General features: G+C 39.5%; 4 protein-coding genes across 7 annotated transcripts in view; 1 reads left to right on the forward strand and 3 right to left on the reverse strand.

Moving 5' to 3' along the window:
- Positions 1-5283, reverse strand: part of arhgap42a (Rho GTPase activating protein 42a) — a 16302-nt gene extending 11019 nt beyond the window's left edge. Inside the window, exons 1-3 of the mRNA XM_032532797.1 lie at positions 5130-5283; positions 1336-1431; positions 1184-1245 (exon numbers count right to left, since the gene is read on the reverse strand). Of these exons, the coding sequence (XP_032388688.1) occupies positions 1184-1245; positions 1336-1431; positions 5130-5283 (312 nt within the window). The remainder of the gene's footprint in view (positions 1-1183; positions 1246-1335; positions 1432-5129) is intronic.
- A 2537-nt stretch (positions 5284-7820) lies between these two features.
- On the forward strand, positions 7821-11061 carry si:dkeyp-69c1.9 (uncharacterized). Of its 2 annotated transcripts, none has more exons than XM_032532870.1 (5): positions 7821-8503; positions 8635-8807; positions 9469-9564; positions 10459-10729; positions 10808-11061. In XM_032532870.1, the coding sequence occupies exons 1-5, from the start codon at positions 8280-8282 to the stop codon at positions 10920-10922; spliced, it is 879 nt and encodes a 292-aa protein (XP_032388761.1). In that variant the 5' UTR covers positions 7821-8279; the 3' UTR covers positions 10923-11061. The 2 variants fall into 2 exon arrangements, with proteins under 2 accessions (XP_032388761.1, XP_032388762.1); XM_032532871.1 differs by having other exon boundaries at positions 8647-8807.
- A 723-nt stretch (positions 11062-11784) lies between these two features.
- On the reverse strand, positions 11785-13314 carry snrnp35 (small nuclear ribonucleoprotein 35 (U11/U12)). Its single transcript, XM_032532883.1, has one exon. The coding sequence runs from the start codon at positions 13174-13176 to the stop codon at positions 12478-12480; it is 699 nt and encodes a 232-aa protein (XP_032388774.1). The 5' UTR covers positions 13177-13314; the 3' UTR covers positions 11785-12477.
- A 1036-nt stretch (positions 13315-14350) lies between these two features.
- Positions 14351-18860, reverse strand: bud13 (BUD13 homolog). 3 transcript variants are annotated; one of them, XM_032532837.1, is made up of 11 exons: positions 18602-18860; positions 18333-18420; positions 17752-17836; positions 17592-17666; positions 17367-17516; positions 16560-16867; positions 16361-16469; positions 16039-16177; positions 15740-15921; positions 15561-15642; positions 14351-14727 (listed from the first exon to the last, which is right to left on the reverse strand). In XM_032532837.1, exons 1-11 carry the CDS (start codon positions 18739-18741, stop codon positions 14634-14636), a joined length of 1452 nt encoding a protein of 483 aa, XP_032388728.1. In that variant the 5' UTR covers positions 18742-18860; the 3' UTR covers positions 14351-14633. The 3 variants fall into 3 exon arrangements, with proteins under 3 accessions (XP_032388728.1, XP_032388727.1, XP_032388726.1); XM_032532836.1 differs by having other exon boundaries at positions 17367-17494; positions 17534-17666; XM_032532835.1 differs by having other exon boundaries at positions 17367-17666.
- Positions 18861-18908: the final 48 nt, after the last annotated feature.

The raw sequence follows: 18908 nt of genomic DNA on the forward strand, positions 1-18908 counted from the left end.
CACACACACACACACACACACACACACACACACACACACACACACACACACAGGACGCTTTCATGGAATTTCCCAGGCAGTCAGGCCTCTGCTCACAGTCTCACAGGGGAATTGGCAGAATAGGTTCCACATGGTTGCTCTGTAACCAGACCATATACACAGCCACAGAGACAGACACACACACACACACACATACACACACACACACATACACACACGCACACAATCACGCATCACGTACCCAAACACACACACACACACACACGCACACAATCACGCATCACGTACCCAAACACACACACACACGTTTTTTTAAATAGACATAAATATCTACAGAAAACGTTTACACTGTTAAATCTCAATAATGAATAAGAACAAAGCTTTACATTGTGTAAAATACAATGCTAACTCATTTATTAGTTCGTTAACCTATTTACTTTACCATTAACCCCCAGGCCCTGGCTGGGTAATCAAGAGAATCGGGAGGATTCCCGGTGGGCCTCTTCACGTTTGGGATGGTCGAGAATTTGTTTTCGTTGACATTTGTCACGTTAGTCTATCTTCTCTAAAAGAAGGCTACATACATTCCGCATTCTGAAACTGCAGCCTCTGCATGGGTTGTACAATGTGAGTGAGTTCTCCCCTCCCAAATACAGTAGGTTGGGAGAGTCTTTTTCCAAAGGTTTTCTGAGATAGACTACCAATAGCTGGGCTGGCCCTATCATAACGATTCGCGTCCGGATGGGAGGAAGAGACCAGGAGGGGCTGAAAAAGCCAGGTTGAAAAAAAGGCGTTGGAGGAGGATGCTGCCAAATGTGCTTACCGATTTCTTTTCAAGAGGACAAACACAAGTGGCAACTGGTAAAGAGAGATATAACCTAGGCCGAATGATTGGCATTAGAAACGTAATTATTTGGCTAATATAGTTGTAGCATTATCAACCTATTCTATTAGCAATATATTGATAACAATAGTCAAGCTTGATCTGTTTATGCAGTAAAATGACCTCTTAATTATTTTTGTAGCTTCTGAGCAGCAGGTAAGCCAGTACCCCACTAAAAATGATGAGCCCAAAATTTGCAATGAGGAGGCCATGACTTCAAGGTCCCAAACATCAGAATGTCCTCAATTTTCTATTCTCTCTTTCACATACACACTAACACACAAAGACACGTATTCTTACCAGTCGTTTTCTTTCCTCTTCCACTGTGCTCAAGAGCTGTGAGAACTCTTTTAAGGACTGAGCTGCAAAATGAATTTTACACTTTTATATTTGATATATTTTGCCGTCTCAAGATTTTGTTTTCTAGATCATTGGTGACATTTTCATCTTACCTATACTGATCTCATCATCAGTCTCAGCGTCTCCAATACATTCAAACTGAAACTCCTGCAGAGACTGAGAGAACCTTTGAACAGCAAGAGAAAGACCTGAAAAAACAGAAAGAAGATCTTTTAGTCATTTAAAGCTAGCTATTTCCACATTATGCACAAGAATGCTCTTGGCATGAGCATGCTGCCATCATTGGTCCAACACAATGTAAAGCTCCCATACCCATACAGGCTACAAGCAGCAGCACTTATTCCTTCCTGTTATAAATTATTAATGTATTTCCTACAAGCCTCTTGCGTATAATCCACTGCCAAGACATTAGGTGTCAAAGTCTGATTTAACAAACGGCCACACCCACACCACACATAACAAAGTACTCCATAGCCATAGAGTTTATGTATCAAAACAACACTCCAACAATAAAGTTTTATACCACGTTTTATTCTTTGAGGTGCATGAACACTTGGCACCAAAAGGCTGCATTTTCTCACTCAAACACTTATAACACCGGTCTGCGTGACAGCCGCTGTAAGGCACTATTTGAATTACACCATTGCATTACACACTGATAATAAAACTGTTAACATGACATTTAGTAGAAGTTCTTAGCAGATTCCTCTCTGGAGATCAGGAAAAAGAACGGTGGTTAAGTCATAGTGTATAAAACCAGGGTAAAGTTCAATGCATGAAACACCAAAGCACTCTAAACAGCTTTAGCCTATGCTGGAAACCTAACTTAAGTTGTTTCCATATTGTTATCTAAAAGCACAAGATGTGGACCAAAGTATTATTAATGTCTTCAAATTATGTAAAAGGTTTGTTTACATCATGTTTGAGGAGTAGTAGTAGAAGTAAGTCAAGCACCTCATATATTCATACACCTAACATTTATAGGGTAAAAAAAAGAATTGGTCCTTTAATTCTTAATATATAAAATGTGTTCAAATAGTACAGCAGTCTACCTACTGCACTCAGCGAGTTTCTGGGATTTCTGTGATCAGAACAGCTTCAGTGTCGCACGGACCGCTACAGAAAAATCAATACAACAAGACATAAAACTCTTCAACATTTCACCACTGAGTGTGAGATAACGCTGTAGTACAAATTGCACACGCATGTTTACTACATACACTACCGGTCAAAAGTATGGGGCCACTTACAAATTTCCATTCCACTCGATGTTAGACACAATACCAGCTGATCTGAGTGGGTGGCTGATCTTTAATGCAATATCTACATTGCCCATTATCAGCAACCATTCATCCAATGTTCTAAAGGCACATTCTGTTCACTAATCTGATATCATTTAAAAAAAACTAACTGAGAAAACATTGGAGAACCCTTTTGCAATTATGTAAGCACATAATGTAATATGAAAACTGCTGCGCTGGTTAAAAAAACAATGCAACTGATCTCAACTGGTATTCTGTCTATAATGGAGTGCAATGGAAATTTCGAAGTGACCCCAAACTTTTGACCGATAGTGTATTTTCTATATTTTCATACTATATATGCTGGTTGTAAGATTTTATTCTCGACTATATATGTTGTACATCGTTTTGTCATTATTTTTTAAGTTTGAGTAAATGTTCTTGTATTTTTCTTTTATTTATTATTATTTCTTGTTATTCTGTGTGGATGTTGTGTTTCTTATACCTGCTGTTGTAACACAGTAATTTCCCAGTTTGGGATCAATATAGCACCTAGTATAGTAGTTAGATTGTAGTATCTATCTATCTATCTATCTATCTATCTATCTATCTATCTATCTATCCCACTTGTTGCACTAAAAACACTGATGTGAGATGAACACATGAAAACTCCCAGATTTTATTTATATATGATTTTTTAAGGCTTTACAGCGAGTAAAGGTAATAGATGTCAGCTTATGACAAATAGCAACAGCATTGTATCCTGGTAATATCATATTGTGGTGGCTCCGGTGTTTGATGTGTCAGTGTTCTGTACAGTAAGACATGCCAAAGGAACTGCAGGGAGCTACAAAGCTTAGGTGTGTCAGAGCTTAAACTGGAGATGATCAAAAGAAGCTACAAACAAATGGGAGGTGCTTGCTGTTTTGAAAGTCTTCATTAGCTGATTATATTTGAATTTGACAGTCACTATTAAACTGTGCAACAGTTATAGATGAAACCAAACTAACTAAAAATAATCAGCAGATCAAGACAGGGACTCAAGATCAGGTAGAAGCAGCATCTTCTTTAAGGGGCTCATCATGTACATCAGTTGATATAGAGAAAAAGAATTGTCAACCATTTTTAAGATCGGTTTACATTTAAGTCATTTACGAATAAAAAAAAAAAAATGCTTATCATATGCTGTTTCATGCCTCTAAAAATGTGAGCTGTTTCACATAATTGTTAGGGGTGTGCCAAAAAATCAATTCACATTTGTATCGCGATTCAAGCTCTACAGATTCTACAGATTTTTTTTCGTTTTATAATGGTGTGTACACGGTAACTACATTTATATACTGTGAATCGTTTTTTTTAAAAATCCAAAATCGTTTTTTAATAGAAAGTCTATTTTGAATCAAATCTTGAGCCTAAAAATTGATACCGAATCGTGACATTTTCTGATTCGTGCACCCTTAATAATTGCATTGACTATATTAGGGTTTTGTACTATTAGTAAGACAAAACAATCAATCAGAAAATGTCACTTTGGTCTCTAAGGTGAAGGCATTTTTCACTATTTTCTGAAAGTTTATAGACAAAATGATGATATGATTACGCACAAAATAACCTACAGATGAATTGATAATGAAAATGAGTTGCAGGCCTTGTGGATACTGTGCTTTTAATACATTTTAAATAAACAAGCACAAACCAGTTGACACAATAAATCTACAGGTTTTGCGGTCCTCGAAAGGCCATGGATAATACAATAATGAAAAGCTATGATGATGGTCAAGCAAACAGAAACATTCATTATTGATTTAACTCATCTCTAGGTTAAAAACTGTATCTTCAAATCATAAAAAGGATATAAAACCAGTCAAGGAAATGTAAGTAGGCTACTAGTAGTAGTAGGCTAGAGCTGGGCAATATCAAAATTATATTGATATCCTGATCCTGTGATTTTGGATATTGTAATATGGCATAAGTGTTGTCTTCTTCAGCTTTTAAAGGCTACATTATAACAAAGTGATGTCATTTTCTGAATTTACCATACTGTTGTAACTGTTCTATTATTTGCCTTTACCCACTTAGTCATTATATCCACAATATTGATGATTAATTATCAAAAAGATCATTGTGTAAATATTTTGTGAATGCACCAATGGTCATCACTACAATATCGCTGTGTATCAAGGTATTTGGTCAATAATTTTTAATAATCTATAATAATCTAATCTAACAATATATATTATCAGATTAGATAATTATAGATCTAATATAAAAATCTATTTTTTATACATATACAAATTTAATATGATATATTAGATTTTCTCCATATAGCCCAGCCCTAGGCTATAGCCTAATGTAAAACATCTACTCTTGTTTGACGATTTTGACACTATATCCTATACACAACTAACTACCTATTTTCTTACCTATCTTATCACCATTTGCTGTATTAAGCTATTAAAGTCTAATGCAGGCTAAACCTCTTTATTTGCACGGTATGCGCTAAACTGGCTCTGTTTAAATCTGGATGGCCTCGTACTGCCGTTATGAGCAGCAGACCGTGCAACTGCTTGAGTACTAACGCTAACCAGCAGTAAGTTAACACGCACTTACTTTTACCCCGAAAACCAGAATCACGGTCAACTTACTTCTGAGAGCAGATACGAGCATGTTTCCATCTTTGATGAGGTCTTTTATAAACCTGTTGGTGCGCTCCAGCTCTATCTCATGGCAGTGCAGTCGCTCTCTGAACTCCGGACTGTCCAGAAAAGAATCACTAAACTCAAGCGTCGGCAGACCCATCGATAAATTAATGCACACAGCTATTTGTTAGCTAACTAAAGTAAGACACGTTAACCGTCTCCTCGGTGCGATTTAAGAGCGAAAACAGGGTTTCAATGGGTTTGGAGAAAATTGGTCAGAAGTTTCTACCAGCTCCTTTTTTTTTCCATGCCTTTCTTACTTTTCCCCCTCAGAACTTCCGGACACTGAAACACACCAGAGTCCCTGACAGACAGAGTTTGGCTGAGCTGCACGACGAGCTCTACCGCTGCTTCGCCTTTTAAAATCAATATGTTTAGATATAACGTCGCTTTTACTTCTTTATGGCCTTTGAGTCGATAGAGAAAACACCCCCAGTCGCGGAATCAAAGAGTAGCCTAGCTAGCTAGAGCTTACTGTTGGACGTATTGAAGCGGTCGGCAAAGACTGAGTTGCTAACTCCGTCTACATACGGCTCTGACTGAAGGCTTGTTACTATGGGAACAGGAGACTCCTGCTGGCGCATGCTGAAAACAGTGCAGTTTGTGAAATTCATCATAACAATAATAAAATAATCTGCACCGCCATATATAGTAACACTATTTATAACATGTATCATTAATATTAATAATGACCACATTATTAATACAGGCCTCCTCCCGTGGGCGAGGGGAACCAGAGACTGGACTTTCCACTTGTGGATCACTTATTGGTGCTGTTATGTGTGACCTTGGCTAAGCAATGGTAAGTTGGTTCAGTACATGTGTCTCCGGTAGTATCCCTACTCCGTGGTCATCTTGATCTTCTTCTGCCTTACTCTCTACGACGCTTACCTGAAGGGGATCCCATGGGCCAAGTTGCGAGTGTATAGGAATGTAGGTTGGTTAGAGCATGGTTTGGTGCACTTGTGTAATGTGTGTTGGGTAATGCAATGGTGCTATGGAATAAACCACTCCACCAGGCTCAGGTACTCTTACCCCTTTGAAGACTGTGGACCACCAGGCATCCTGAATTTTATTCCGACCCCGTGTCATATGATCCCGCATGTAGACCTGCTGGTCCATCTCCAATGGTTTACTCAGTGTCAGTTGATCATGTTTCTCCATCCTCTGCCTGGCTGCAGCCTCCATCTGATCCTTGGCACAGTCAAAAGCCACCTGCAGGCGCCGTCGATGTTCCACCACCTAGTAACACACACTCCTGTTGTTTGTCGTGGTGGGTGGCCCAGAAGGAAGTCCAAAAGGTAAGTGGGGTTCCTGGCCAAACACAAGAAAGTGGGGGGACTCACCAGTTGACTGGTGGTGTTGAACACAAGCTGGGGAAGGTGTTCTGGCCAGTGACTCTTTAGAGTAGGTGGGAGTGTGCGCAGCAGGTTGTGCAGTGTCCAGTTGAACCTCTCGCGCTGACCATTTCCCTGAGGATGGTAGGGAGTAGTATGCGTCTTCTGAATGCCACATAGTTCACACAGCTGTTGGATTAGTGCACTCTCAAAATTCAGTGCAGTGAGTGCAGACGGGCTGGGACTCCATAGCAACAGAACCACTCTTGCACCAATACTCTTGCCACGGTAGATGCTCTCTGGTCTCTAGTTGGTACAGCCTGGGTAAATTTGGAGAAAATGTCAATCATTACCAACACCTGTTCCCTGCCATCTCTGGATGGTTCCAATAAGGTGAAGTCAATTGCCAGAATCTGGTTCGGTCAGGCAGCGAGTAGGTGATCCATAGGTGCTCGGATCTGTAGGTACTTTGACTTGGCAATAGTGCACCGCTCACACAGTTTTATTTCTTGGTCCATCCCTGGCCAATAGCATCTCCGCCAAACCAGCTCAGTGGTCCGTTCTACGCCTTGATGGCCGTGGTTTTGGTGGAGGTGCGTCTGGACTTCCTCCTTGAGGCTCTCTGGTAACAGCCATTGGTGAACCACTTCTCCTCCATCGGGGCGAAACAGCCGGCGGTGCAGGAGGCCCTCTGCTTGCAGTTGTCAGATGAAGTGTTGACTGAAGTGATGATTTTTTTTTTTTACATCTTAAAGTATAATAGTTGAATAGAAGCACATATCACCTATAGAAGCAGAACATTTTGATGAAGTTTCTATTAGAAAGTAGAAGTTAAAGCATGTCAAAAAAAAATGTAGGAGATGAATAATACAGATATGAGATATATAAGACTCTATGATATATAAGGCTACATACAATAGGCTATTCAATTTCACAAAAATAAAGACAAAGAAAACATTGAGCTGTCTAATTCAAGTTTAGATCTTTTTTAAATGTTTGTAAAATTGGTACTGATTGTTTTGTTTTAAATTCTGTGCAGTTTTTTGTCCGTTTTTTTTTTTTTAAATGGATACCTAAATCATGAATGAGATTTGTTTAAAAAAAAAATATATGTATAGCAATGTAACTTTTATCTAATAATTAGCTGTTGCTATACAGTAGGATATAATTCAAAACAACTCATACTCTGGTGAAAATATGCATTAAAAATCCTGAAAGTAAACTACGGATGAAGTTAAAACTATGTCTTACCTCCTCAACCCCACAACACACATAGACCTACATTAGAAGTCTAATAGACTGAAGTGACTTGTTGGTTTGCGGGAATAATCATCACAGAATACCTTGGAATATATTAGGTTAAATGATTTATGCACAAGTATACAAGCATAAGGTACCCTACAGAAAAGTTTCAGGCTAAAACAGGCCCTCTATTGTGAAGAAATATCGTTGGGGTGTATGCCAGCTTAGCACTGGGAGGCACAGCACATTGCTGAGTGCTGGCCAAATGCTCCAGGGCAACCCCTGAATAGACAACATGTTTTATTTTTTGACAGTGTGATGTGAGTGACTAAGCACAACTGCAAATGTATTTAATCATCATTATACTTCTTGCTAAAGTACATCTTACTTAAGTCTGAGAGACTGACGCAAGACACAACATTTTACCTTGGAAAAAAAGGCTTGTCTCAGCAGAAGTATCTCCATTTTTTTGTCCCCCCTCAAATCAGCCCTACTTCAAACCCTTTCATACTGGACAATGTTTCAGCTCTCTGTAGGTGGCCCAGCTGCTTTATTGACTCAGTTGGGGACTACTGTATCTGTCACTCATTGGAGAAGAATTAAACACCATGACTACTTCAGTAAACAAGCTTTAAGTATCTCTGTGTATTGTCTTACACACATACACACAGTACAGAGAAATGCAGACAGCATAGGGGAACACTGCAGGATTGTAACACAACTTGTGTTTTTTCCACTAAGGTAAGAAATTACATTAAATGACTCCCCTCACAGCTGTTTAAAGGTGTTATACGATTTGTTATTTGAAATACAAAGTGTGACATTTTTAAGGCTTGCAACACTTTTTTCTACGAAAGTGGTAATTTTTACAGCATTTGTTGTAGCAGACACCAAAAGATTCAGAGCAGCTGGTGGTGCCAAGACCACAGCCAGGAGCCAGCAGACAAAATGTTCATCAAAAATGCCGACTTACGAAACCCCCGTCACCACCACGAATTATTTCTGCGTAGTCGACCCTACAGGGGGGAACTGCCGACTGTGGCAGGTAAAGGTTTACTGCTCTTCTGTCTCAGCATCAAAGTTAGTGATGTTCTGAGATGACTCATCCTCAACTTTAAAAGACCAACATTATTATGTTTTAATGGGATTTTGTTGCTCAAATATATTGTAGTTCAAGTAGAATTGAACTAAGTGCTCCTCATAATGTTTTGTGGTTTAATGAATGGATTTGAAAAATGATAGTCTTAATGACAAGAAAAAGAAAAACAACTAGAACACTGATAAGTTTGTATGTAGGTTCATACTATAAACACCCAAAAGTAACACTACCGTATTTATGTAGTTTTGCTTCAACTGTAGGCCACTATCATAGACAAAAATAACACATTTTATTCTCCTCACAGATATCAGTTCAGGGTGAATGATTGAGCACCATTATCATCACGGTTATTTGTACGGTGTTTAAAGTAAATGGGCCTAAAGGGGCCACAACTCACATCACCATATTTAACAAGGATAACCCAATGGATTGAGGGGAGGGATTTCAGGAAATGTTAAGCTGTAATGTGTTAAATCCACATTTTGTTAAAAAGAAAGGAATTGGAAAACAATGCCTAAACTAAACTTAAGTGCCTAATGATTTCCTATAATCAGCCACTTTTAAAGCACCCTTTTTTACCCTCTCTGGTATGTCCTGACTTCCCCAGGATTTCTCCTCTACCCGGACACTCCTGCTAAGATGGAGACCACATCACAAGATGCTTTCTGCTTCAGACCCGTCTCACAACATGACAGAGGCAAAGGTCTGCAGTCTTATCTCAACCTTGAGAGTGAACTCATATTATCTGTTTTAAGATAAGCAGTGAGAGAGTTGTGTATGCATGGACATGTGAGCCATACAGTGCTGAAAATAGGCATGCCAAGCAGTGTGTTGTGTTTAGCGGATTTATGTGTGTTTTGGAAAAAGGACTTGGCTCTGTGTGTGAGGGCAGAGAGTAGAAATGTTATTTTATGGGTTCTTTTATTTAAAGGTTTAACAAGTCATACCATCATTATAATGTCATGATCATAATAAAAACAGTCATTCATACTTCAAATATAAAAGAAAACATCCATATAAGGTTAAATGTAAAAATGTTGTTACTGAAGCAAAACAAATTTGGATCCTACTGACATAAATCCATTTTCTTTTTTTAATTATTATTGATAAACATTGCCAGCAAAGTACTACCTGAAATAATGAGTGTGTAGCCTTCAGTCTTAACGTAAATGTAAGTCCAAATTGCTTGTAGGATGTGATATTATAGGGTCTTAATTAAAATTGTATGACAATTTAAAAGTCAAAAACAGAACATTTATTGAAATGAAAGACTACATCATATGGTGTCACTGAATGACACTGGGAGAAGATGACTCACCTTAGGCTTAACTAAATTTACATAAAATAACATATGACAGAAGCTATATTAAGGGAAATCATTTAGCCTGAATTATAAGCCTTTGATTAAAAAAGAAGAAGACTTGTAGAGGTGGAAAAGTCTGCCACTGAATCTTTTGGGACAACAGCAACAATTAAAAGAGGTTTTAGCAAAGTCTTAATATTTTTTCCGGAAGTTGCCTCCATAGACAGAAAGATGGCATGTTCAATGGGATGTGTATGACATTAAACACTTACCAACATTATGGTTACCCTTCAGGAGACCATATTGCCCTGAACGCACAGCAGGAGTCCCTCCATTCTCATCCCACATCCTCTAGACAAACAGGAAGAGAAAAGAGCAGCAGGGGCTGGAAACCAGGGGAGGACGAAGAAGGCAACCATGATCAGACAGCAGGGACAAAAGAACAAGATACCACAAAGATGCAGTCTCAGTATCAGAAGGATTTCCCTCCTCCGTCCTCCTGCTGCAGAAGGAGAACACCTGCCCTCCCACAGCCAGACAACATCGGCATCAACCCTGCCTTCAGGTGAGATTGAGTTTGTCGACATCAGTCTAGCTGAATGTAGAGAGCAGCTCATCAGTATCTTTGTGTTTTGGTTCACAGGATTGATTTTAGCACAATGCAAAGAGAGAATTACCCTGGTTGGCCCATCATGGGTCCCATGTGTGCTGGGAGGCTGAGAGCCGCCTCGTCCGGGAAACCAAACATGAAAAAATAAACGAGAATGTCAAAAATAAGTCATGTTCATATTTTTTACCAACTGAAGCAAACATCTAATTCCATCAAATGGCTATCAATCCCTAGCTATCCTAATATGTTACAATCATAGTGTACACAGTAATAAACATGATTTTAAACCAGTGAACGTTTTGTGTGAAAGTGACAGTTTTGTGGGCTTTCTGTGTTGTGTGTGAGTCTTTGAATCACTTCTACAGTCTTCTTATAAATAACATTATAACATTTTTAAACCTACTCCAGTTTATACTTTTTGTGAAATCCAAGTCAGAGGTGTTGAGTTCTCCGGAAATATATACTTTCTTCATAATGCGCTAAGGTGCAATCAGATTCTTGAGTTGCTTTTGTTTACTCTGTTACATCAGTTACTAAGGACTCAATTCTTTTCAGCACAAACTCTTTTCTCAGGTTCAGCTTCTACTCAGGTAACAAGTGATGAATTTCCCAGCAGCAGGTCAATCTGATGAGCTAATGGACTGATGATGTGTCCAGTGCATGGAGTTCTTGGATAAGACCTAATGAACTAATGGTAAAACCAGACCTTTAACATTTCATATTGATGACTTCAGACCGACTTGTGGTCAGCTTGAGAGAAAACAATCCACCCAGTGACTCATAGCTGAAACAGGATCTGCTTAAATAGGCAGGACCAGGGCTCAAACAAGCTGAGACTTTAGCACAGGTCACAGCAACAGATTCCTTTTAAATCAAACTACATTCAAAAATGTGCTTCTCTGTTTATGCTTGTATGTATTTCTCGTACTGTTTTGCTTGTAAACGGAGCTTGACAAGTTCAATCATAAATTAGTGCTTTTGAAAGGTTTTTGAAAAAGGAAAGTGACAACTTTGTGTTAAACCAATACTTGGTTTATTTGGTTTTCTTCCCTTTTGTATAGTCAGTGTTGCACAAACCCTCATCAGTGGCTTTCTACCATGTATGATGCTCCAAAAAACTTGTATGACATAGAAAGGCACTACATTGTTAAACTGCCTTAGGAAATCTTACAGTGAACAAACTACGGTCACAACACTGAATTACCTCAGATTTCAAAACAGAAACTGAATTATCATACGTATGAAGAGAAAATGCATTAACAGATTCAATTGGATTTACAGGTACTTTGAAGATGAATAATAAAAAATAATGCCATTTTGCCCTTTTAGTTGCAGATTATGCTTTTTGAATTCTTGGTCATTTACGGCTGATAAGATCTCAACATTAGGATATTGTTGCTGGACAACATAAAAAATTGTGAACCACTTAGTCTATAATTGTAATGTACAGTGCAAACAGGTGAATTATTACTCTTTTTTTTATAATAACACAAGAAAGTCATCTGTAATTGAAATGCTTCATCTTTTCATTGTCCAGTCCCATGTGTGCAAATCACCAGTCCCACTGTCCTTTAGCGCACACCTAAACAATCTCCATTTGAGGCAGGCTGCAGGACTGTGGATCAAAACTTCTTGAACAGACTTTCTTTGAACCCGGTAAGAGCAGTACTTTTGAGTTATCTCCAGTGTTGTAAATATGGACTTCATCTCCTGTCCCGAGGCCTGTTCCTGTCTCCCTGTCTGCGGTCATCCCTCTCCCTGGCTCTGTCCCGGTCATCTCGCCTACCTCTGCTGCCCCAATCGGTCTCTCTGTGTCTGTCCCTGTCCCTCGCCCCTGATCTATCCCACTCCCTCCCTCCTCCTGCACCGCCTACCCGTTCCAGCACGGAACCAACCCCGAGGTTAATGGGTTTACGGAATGGCCTGTCCCTGCCGCCGAACCGCAACTGTCCGGATTCTTTCTTCCCTCCCTGACCGCCGCCTAGCCGCCGGGGGACCCAGCCCTTGAGAGCCCTCTCTTGTTCAAAATCCACAGCCACTTCGTGCTGGTCAACCACCAGCTTGTTGGCGTCCCGGCGAGCCCGAACAACAGACCGCTCCTCCTTGTATTCAATGAAGGCGTATCTTTTGGAGAAGCCCGTGACGATGTCCCGGACCAGCCGGAGCCGCTGAATGTCTCCATACTTGGAGAACACTTGGTGCAGTTTATCCTCTGTTGTTTGAGGATTCAAACGGTACACAAACAGGGTGAGCAGTGGGTCTCCAACAACGCCTTTGTTGGGCTTATAGCGGGCTCCCATTGCTCTCCATACCGCCCGGTCATGGGGCTCCACGTCCGTGCCGTCGATGCTCCCAGCTTTCAGCGGGTCGTACACCTTCGCTATCGGACTCCAGTCCACCATTGTTACCCAAAATGAAGTTACAGAGGTCTCTTTCTTCAATACATGAGTTTCAACGACAGTTTCAGGCCGTTATTTCCCTACATTAATCGACAACTACCTTTTGAGTGACGCCCCCATGTTGAATGCAATAGTCCTCAGTTGCACCTCAATAAAAACATTCCGTAGTGAAACGAGTTCTAGTCTGTTAGGTTTATAAAAGGTTCCTACTTACTTGATTAAGATCATAGACTGTGTATAACGGTCTATGGTTTAGATACTTTCTAAATAGGTAATATTGTAGATTACAAATACTTGTCCTTATTTATAACTATGTGTAAATACAGATGTACACGTATTTACGATTTTTGTTGTTAAGTATGTAGAATAACAAATAAATAGCTTAAACCACCCCCAATTTCAGTGTCCTACATTTATCAGGTAGGGTGGTTGGTCAAACTTAGCTCTTTTACTTTGTAAAAGCCCATTTACTGTCATTTCTGTATCTTAAAATATATATTGGCTTAATAAAAATATTACTGCTCAATGTAATGTGCAAGGCTTTACTTAATAAACAATTAATAAAAATACGCATAGGTTGATTTGAAATACATTGATCATTTTACTCAACAGTAGACTCAAGACTTACTAGCAATTTTTTTATGAGTTTTCAATCATTTTATGATAATCTTTAGCAGATGGCTGTTTGCTCAGATGTCGTGGAAATGGATCTGCTGAGACGTGAGCTCAGTAGCTGTTTTTGATTTGTTGATTTGTTTTTATGTATTTACTTATTTGGCCTGCGAAGCACTTTGGGACAGTCTTTGATAAGTGCTATATAAATAAACTGTTCTTTTTACTGACTTACTGTTAGGACTGTTAAAAGTGTTTAGGACTTGTTCATATTTGCTTTACAGAAAAGCATGGAAGTTTGTTTTTGATCTTGGGAAAAAAAGTAGTTTGACAAAACAATCCCCATTAAAAGGTCCATTTACTATATAAAACGTAAAATGTTTAAATGTCCTCAGTTTCTACTGAGTAATCCTATCCAATAACTAAAATAACAAAATGCTTCCAAAACTATTTTAGATTTTGTTCAGTACACTACAGCTCTATAAAATGAAATTACTAAATGTAACCTCTATTCATGTTAATTGCATCGCTGTATGTGAACACTTGTAACCCAGGGCACAACATGTTACAAAAACATTATTTAATAAAGCGGTGAAAAACACACTGGTTTTTGACTTCACATCGACTTAATTATTACAAAATAATAAAGATGCTTTCACTTCACTGCTATGTACAACTATTTTTTGTAGTTTATCGTTTTGTCATAATCCAATGTCCATTGTACATTATGAAACAGCTTTGAGAAGAGAACAAATTTTTCTCAGTCTATTTTCAAAAGGTCAGTTCCTCTACGGAGGAGTCGTCCTGCTCTTCAGCTCCGCTCCTTATCTAGCAGTTTCCGATTGCCATTACATGTCCTCCACACTCCATTTATATGCTTCCTCCTGGACGGCTTTTTTATCCGACATTCGTGAGTAGCGTTTCTGTTCAAAACCATTTGACCTGCGAGACACACAAAAATCAAGTTCCACTGTTAAGTCTGCAAACACACCCTCAACTCCCTCTTTGATTTACCAGAGAAAACCTCCCTATCTGGTTACATTAAATGTAGAGGCTAAGCTTGCTGTGGTAGTCAATGTTAAACAGTGTTCAGGCATACACAGTTACATGATTCGCAAACTGTCGTTCGGCTTTATTTGAATTATACAAATAAAAACCATTTAGTTCAATTTGCATCACAGCAGCAATTTTTAAAATAGTAAGTGTGTTTAACAATACTAGTCAGACAACAAAGCTACAATTATAAACTGGAAGTGTGTGCTCCGTGCAGAAGCAGAGATGCAGCACAGAGAAGCAGAAGTTCACTTATCACATCATGAGTAAGGAGAGTGTCAGATAATTTGGTTCAAAGCAAAAAGCAAAAGTGCCTATTTGGCAATATTTCTGATTTAAACCCAGTCCTAAAAGGGAACCTGATAACGTTAATAAGGCAATATGTAAACTTTAAAAGGTTGCACCATTTGGAGGCAACGTTTAGCTAAGATAGGCCAGAGATCAAAGTAAGCGCTCTACAGATATTGAGTGTCATTGACCAATATATTATCTTGTAAAAATGTCCAGTGTAATCGGTAAGACAGTCACAAGTTTATTAACCGGTGCTACTACTTCCTCACCGTGGCATCCCTAGTAGAGGCCAACATTGTGATCAAGGTCATTGTACACACATGAGATGTAAGAAATAGTGTAGAAGTTAAAAAGGACACAAGGTAACATTTATCATATTACAAATGCATTCCTTTTAGTCACTCAATCACAGACTGACGCACACACTGTACCTGTCAACTCCATCCCAGCGATGGCCTGGTAGAATATTAAAGCGGTTTGGAGGTGGTGGTGGGCCTTTATATCGAGGTTTGTCTGCAAATCAAAAATATGATGATTTACAACATATAATGTAAGTGGTAACAACCATTTTTCATCAGTCAATTTAGGGAATAAGGTACACATTTGTTACCTTGTGTCTTTGTATTGCGGTCTTTCTTCCGTCTCAGCATCGCAGCCATCGGATCTCCATCCCTTTCCTGCTCTCTCAACATGCGGTCAAGATCCTCGTCATCGCGGTGACGTGCCAGCGGCTTCTGGGCTTCATGCACTGCATCTTCAAGTTTTTGCTGATGCATCTGGCCCTGGGCCAATCTATAAACACATGTTGACTTTAACCATGGAAACAAGTCAGCACACAACACATTTCAATGATTTATGTGGTCACAATCACACTGCCTTCTCATGTGTGAAAATCTTATGCAGACTCACCCTTTCCCCCACTGTGCATATTTCTCATCCTTTGCTGCTTTTTCCCCAGCTTTCCTCTTCTGTTCTTCCCTTTCTATATCCAAATCTCTCCTTTTACCACTCTTGTCTCGGAACACCGTCTGGGCATTGCGGGATTCATCTAGTCATAACAGGAAAATAAGTATGAAATGTCATCTGACAAAGGACTGCATCGTTCACCTTCCCAAGAACTGACCAAAGACTATGCATGGGTCATGTAGATCATATGAGATAGAAAGTCCTGTGACTTCTGCCATCAACAGCTGTGGAGGAAACGTTTCTTTAAAAGGAAAGCTGAGCCAACCTTCCAGTGGCTGGTTGATTTTTTCTCTGCGCCGGTTCTCCTCCTGCTCCTTCCTTAAAACATCTACAGAAACCAGACCTGCCTTCCCACCAGAAAGCATCCTTGGACCCTGAGAAGAAAAGAGCAAAAAGGCATTTCATACAAAAACAATTTGGGCAAATAAGATTTCATATCAGTCTTTGAACTTCTCTTTGCTCACCTGTGACTGCCCAGGCCTACGAGGTGGTGACAGATCTTCATCAGAGTCCTTTCCACTCCGCGGCCGCCTCCTTGGTGGCAACTGATCAGAATCAGAGTCTCGTTTTGCTTTTGAGTGCCTCCTTGGAGGCGACTGGTCGGAGTCTGAAGCTTGTCCTTTTAGTGGCTTTTTTCGAGGAGGTGACTGGTCGGAGTCAGAATCGTGCTTGTTCTGAGCCCTCTTTGCCAGTGGTGACCGATGAGGATCAGGTTCAGAAAGTTTTCTACTTGATAATGATGAATTGGGCTTTCTTTTGCTGGGGGATGACTCTGACAAAGAAATAAGGTGTAGTAAGTGTAGTTTTTATATAACTAAACACCAAAATTAATTTTCTAATGTGGAAAAGGTTGTTGGACCAGCTGGACTGGGAGGGGATGGCAGTAAAAACACTGGCCAGTATATTGATATTTTTGATTTATCATTTCATTACCAATTTTACTGGATTTTGACACTATGAATCCCAATATACAATATTATTTTCTAGATTAAGACCTCATAAAAATTACTAACAGTCTTCTCAGAGTGACTTCTGAAATATTTAGAGTTCCAGCAAATTGAAAAAGATGTTTCAGTTTGATCTTCCACTATTAAGCAATCAAATGTGATGGACATCAACTACTTAATAGGTATTTAAAATATGTATATCCACTAAAATAATATTGTGATATACTGTATACAAATATTGGAAGGTTTTCTGGTTGTTGTGATGTTTATGTCTTGCCCTATGCAGAAAGAGACCGGGTTCAGCCTCAAAAATCACTTTCTCACCTTTACTTTGTGACTTTCCCGATTTCCCTGACCGTTGCCTAGAAGGCGACAAGCCTGGAGAGTCACGGCGACCAATTCTGGGAGGAGATATCTCTGGAGAGTCATGACGACCCCTCCTTGGGGGGGATGTGTCTGGGGAGTCATGGCGACCTCTTCTGGGAGGGGATATGTCTGGAGAGTCATGACGACCTCTTCTTTGGGGGGATGTATCTAGGGAGTCAGGACGACTGTTTGATGCCACAGGCTCTAGGTGCTGATACTCTCCACTTTCCCCCTCTTCTTTGTCTTCATTTTCATCAGCTATTTGTAGAGGAGACTTAAATTAAATAAGCTTGTTTAGCCTAGAGAAAAAAACCTCTTTACTTTGTTCACAATTATGACTTACCTCCAATCACTTTCCATCTATTGCTGGTTCTGAAGGCTTCCAGCTGTTTAATTTCCTCTGGTCGATCGTCAATCATCTCAGCAATCTCAGTAGACCAACACAAGAAATGAAGTTAGAAGAGTGTTTGGCAATTTGAGGATTTGACAACCATTGTAGATTTTGCCATGCCATCTATCTCTTTATACATATACTTGAATAAGAGCATTGTCGTCAACAGTGTTGAAAGTTAATTTAAAATTACATGACAGGGTTTTCTTTATGTATATAGCCCTCTCCAATCTAAGACATGACATTTCTTGTCTTTAACCAAAGCGGTTACTTGTCTTTAATCAAAGCAATGCAATTTTCTACATACAGCTAAACCAAGTTAAAGATTTTTTTGTATTACCCCATAATTCCTCTTGGAAAATTGCAGAGATACGCGTATACAATGAGAGTACACGCCATGTTTATCAGGGGCACATGAAGAAGTCAGCGGGCTAATCACTGCACGATAACGACTAATATTACGTTAGATCCATTTGAATGAATGGGCACAGGCTAGCCAGCTAAATGGAGATAGCCAACGAAAAAGTTCTTACCACTGGAGCTTCCTCTTCGTCCTCTTCAATCTCCTTCTCCTCTATGGCCATCTGTTTCCAGTCTATGTCATCGTCTACTATTTTAAGTCTTTGATAAAAAGTAAAAGTTAGTTAAGTACACAAACTTTTCCCTAAAAAAAATAAAAAAAAGTTTATTACAACGAACGGCGCTTAACAGCAACAGCGACCTCAGCTAACGTTAGCTAGGTTAGCTAAACACACACAACCTGCCTGGCAACAGCTTCTTTAAAACGTTTCCGTCGACTCACCCTTTTTCAGGAACCTTACGTCGTTTCTTTTTTAGCTTCCCCTTTGACTTCTTTACATCTTGGTCGTCGGATAAATAACGCTTTAGGTACTCAGCTTTAGATAGCTCTGACCCACTGCTGCCAAATGAAGCGGCCATCATTATGCTATCGGAAACTACGGAAAGCACAGAGGTCAGAATCAAGAACGCAAATTTCAGCCGGCTCGGTCAACTCAGCAAATACCAGACGAGTATATAGACGAGAACACCAGTTCTGCTAAGGGTTTATGTCCTGTAATGTCAGATTAGTTAACACTCTTTTTGCCTCT

This window comes from Etheostoma spectabile, chromosome 13, assembly GCF_008692095.1.
Source record: "Etheostoma spectabile isolate EspeVRDwgs_2016 chromosome 13, UIUC_Espe_1.0, whole genome shotgun sequence".
In the NCBI taxonomy this organism is placed as follows: Eukaryota; Metazoa; Chordata; class Actinopteri; order Perciformes; family Percidae; genus Etheostoma; species Etheostoma spectabile.

Bases quoted from the DNA above. Each gene is read 5' to 3' on its own strand.
- si:dkeyp-69c1.9 (XM_032532870.1), top strand. From the start codon at position 8,280: ATGTTTCAGCTCTCTGTAGGTGGCCCAGCTGCTTTATTGACTCAGTTG. The intron at 8,504-8,634 runs GTAAGAAATTAC...TAATTTTTACAG, and splicing joins CTTGTGTTTTTTCCACTAAG to CATTTGTTGTAGCAGACACC. The intron at 10,730-10,807 runs GTGAGATTGAGT...TTTGGTTCACAG, and splicing joins GGCATCAACCCTGCCTTCAG to GATTGATTTTAGCACAATGC.
- snrnp35 (XM_032532883.1), bottom strand. From the start codon at position 13,176: ATGGTGGACTGGAGTCCGATAGCGAAGGTGTACGACCCGCTGAAAGCT.
- bud13 (XM_032532835.1), bottom strand. From the start codon at position 18,741: ATGATGGCCGCTTCATTTGGCAGCAGTGGGTCAGAGCTATCTAAAGCT. The intron at 16,868-17,366 runs GTGAGAAAGTGA...TTTCTTTGTCAG, and splicing joins GGGAAAGTCACAAAGTAAAG to AGTCATCCCCCAGCAAAAGA. The intron at 15,643-15,739 runs GTAACAAATGTG...TTTGATTTGCAG, and splicing joins CCGCAATACAAAGACACAAG to ACAAACCTCGATATAAAGGC.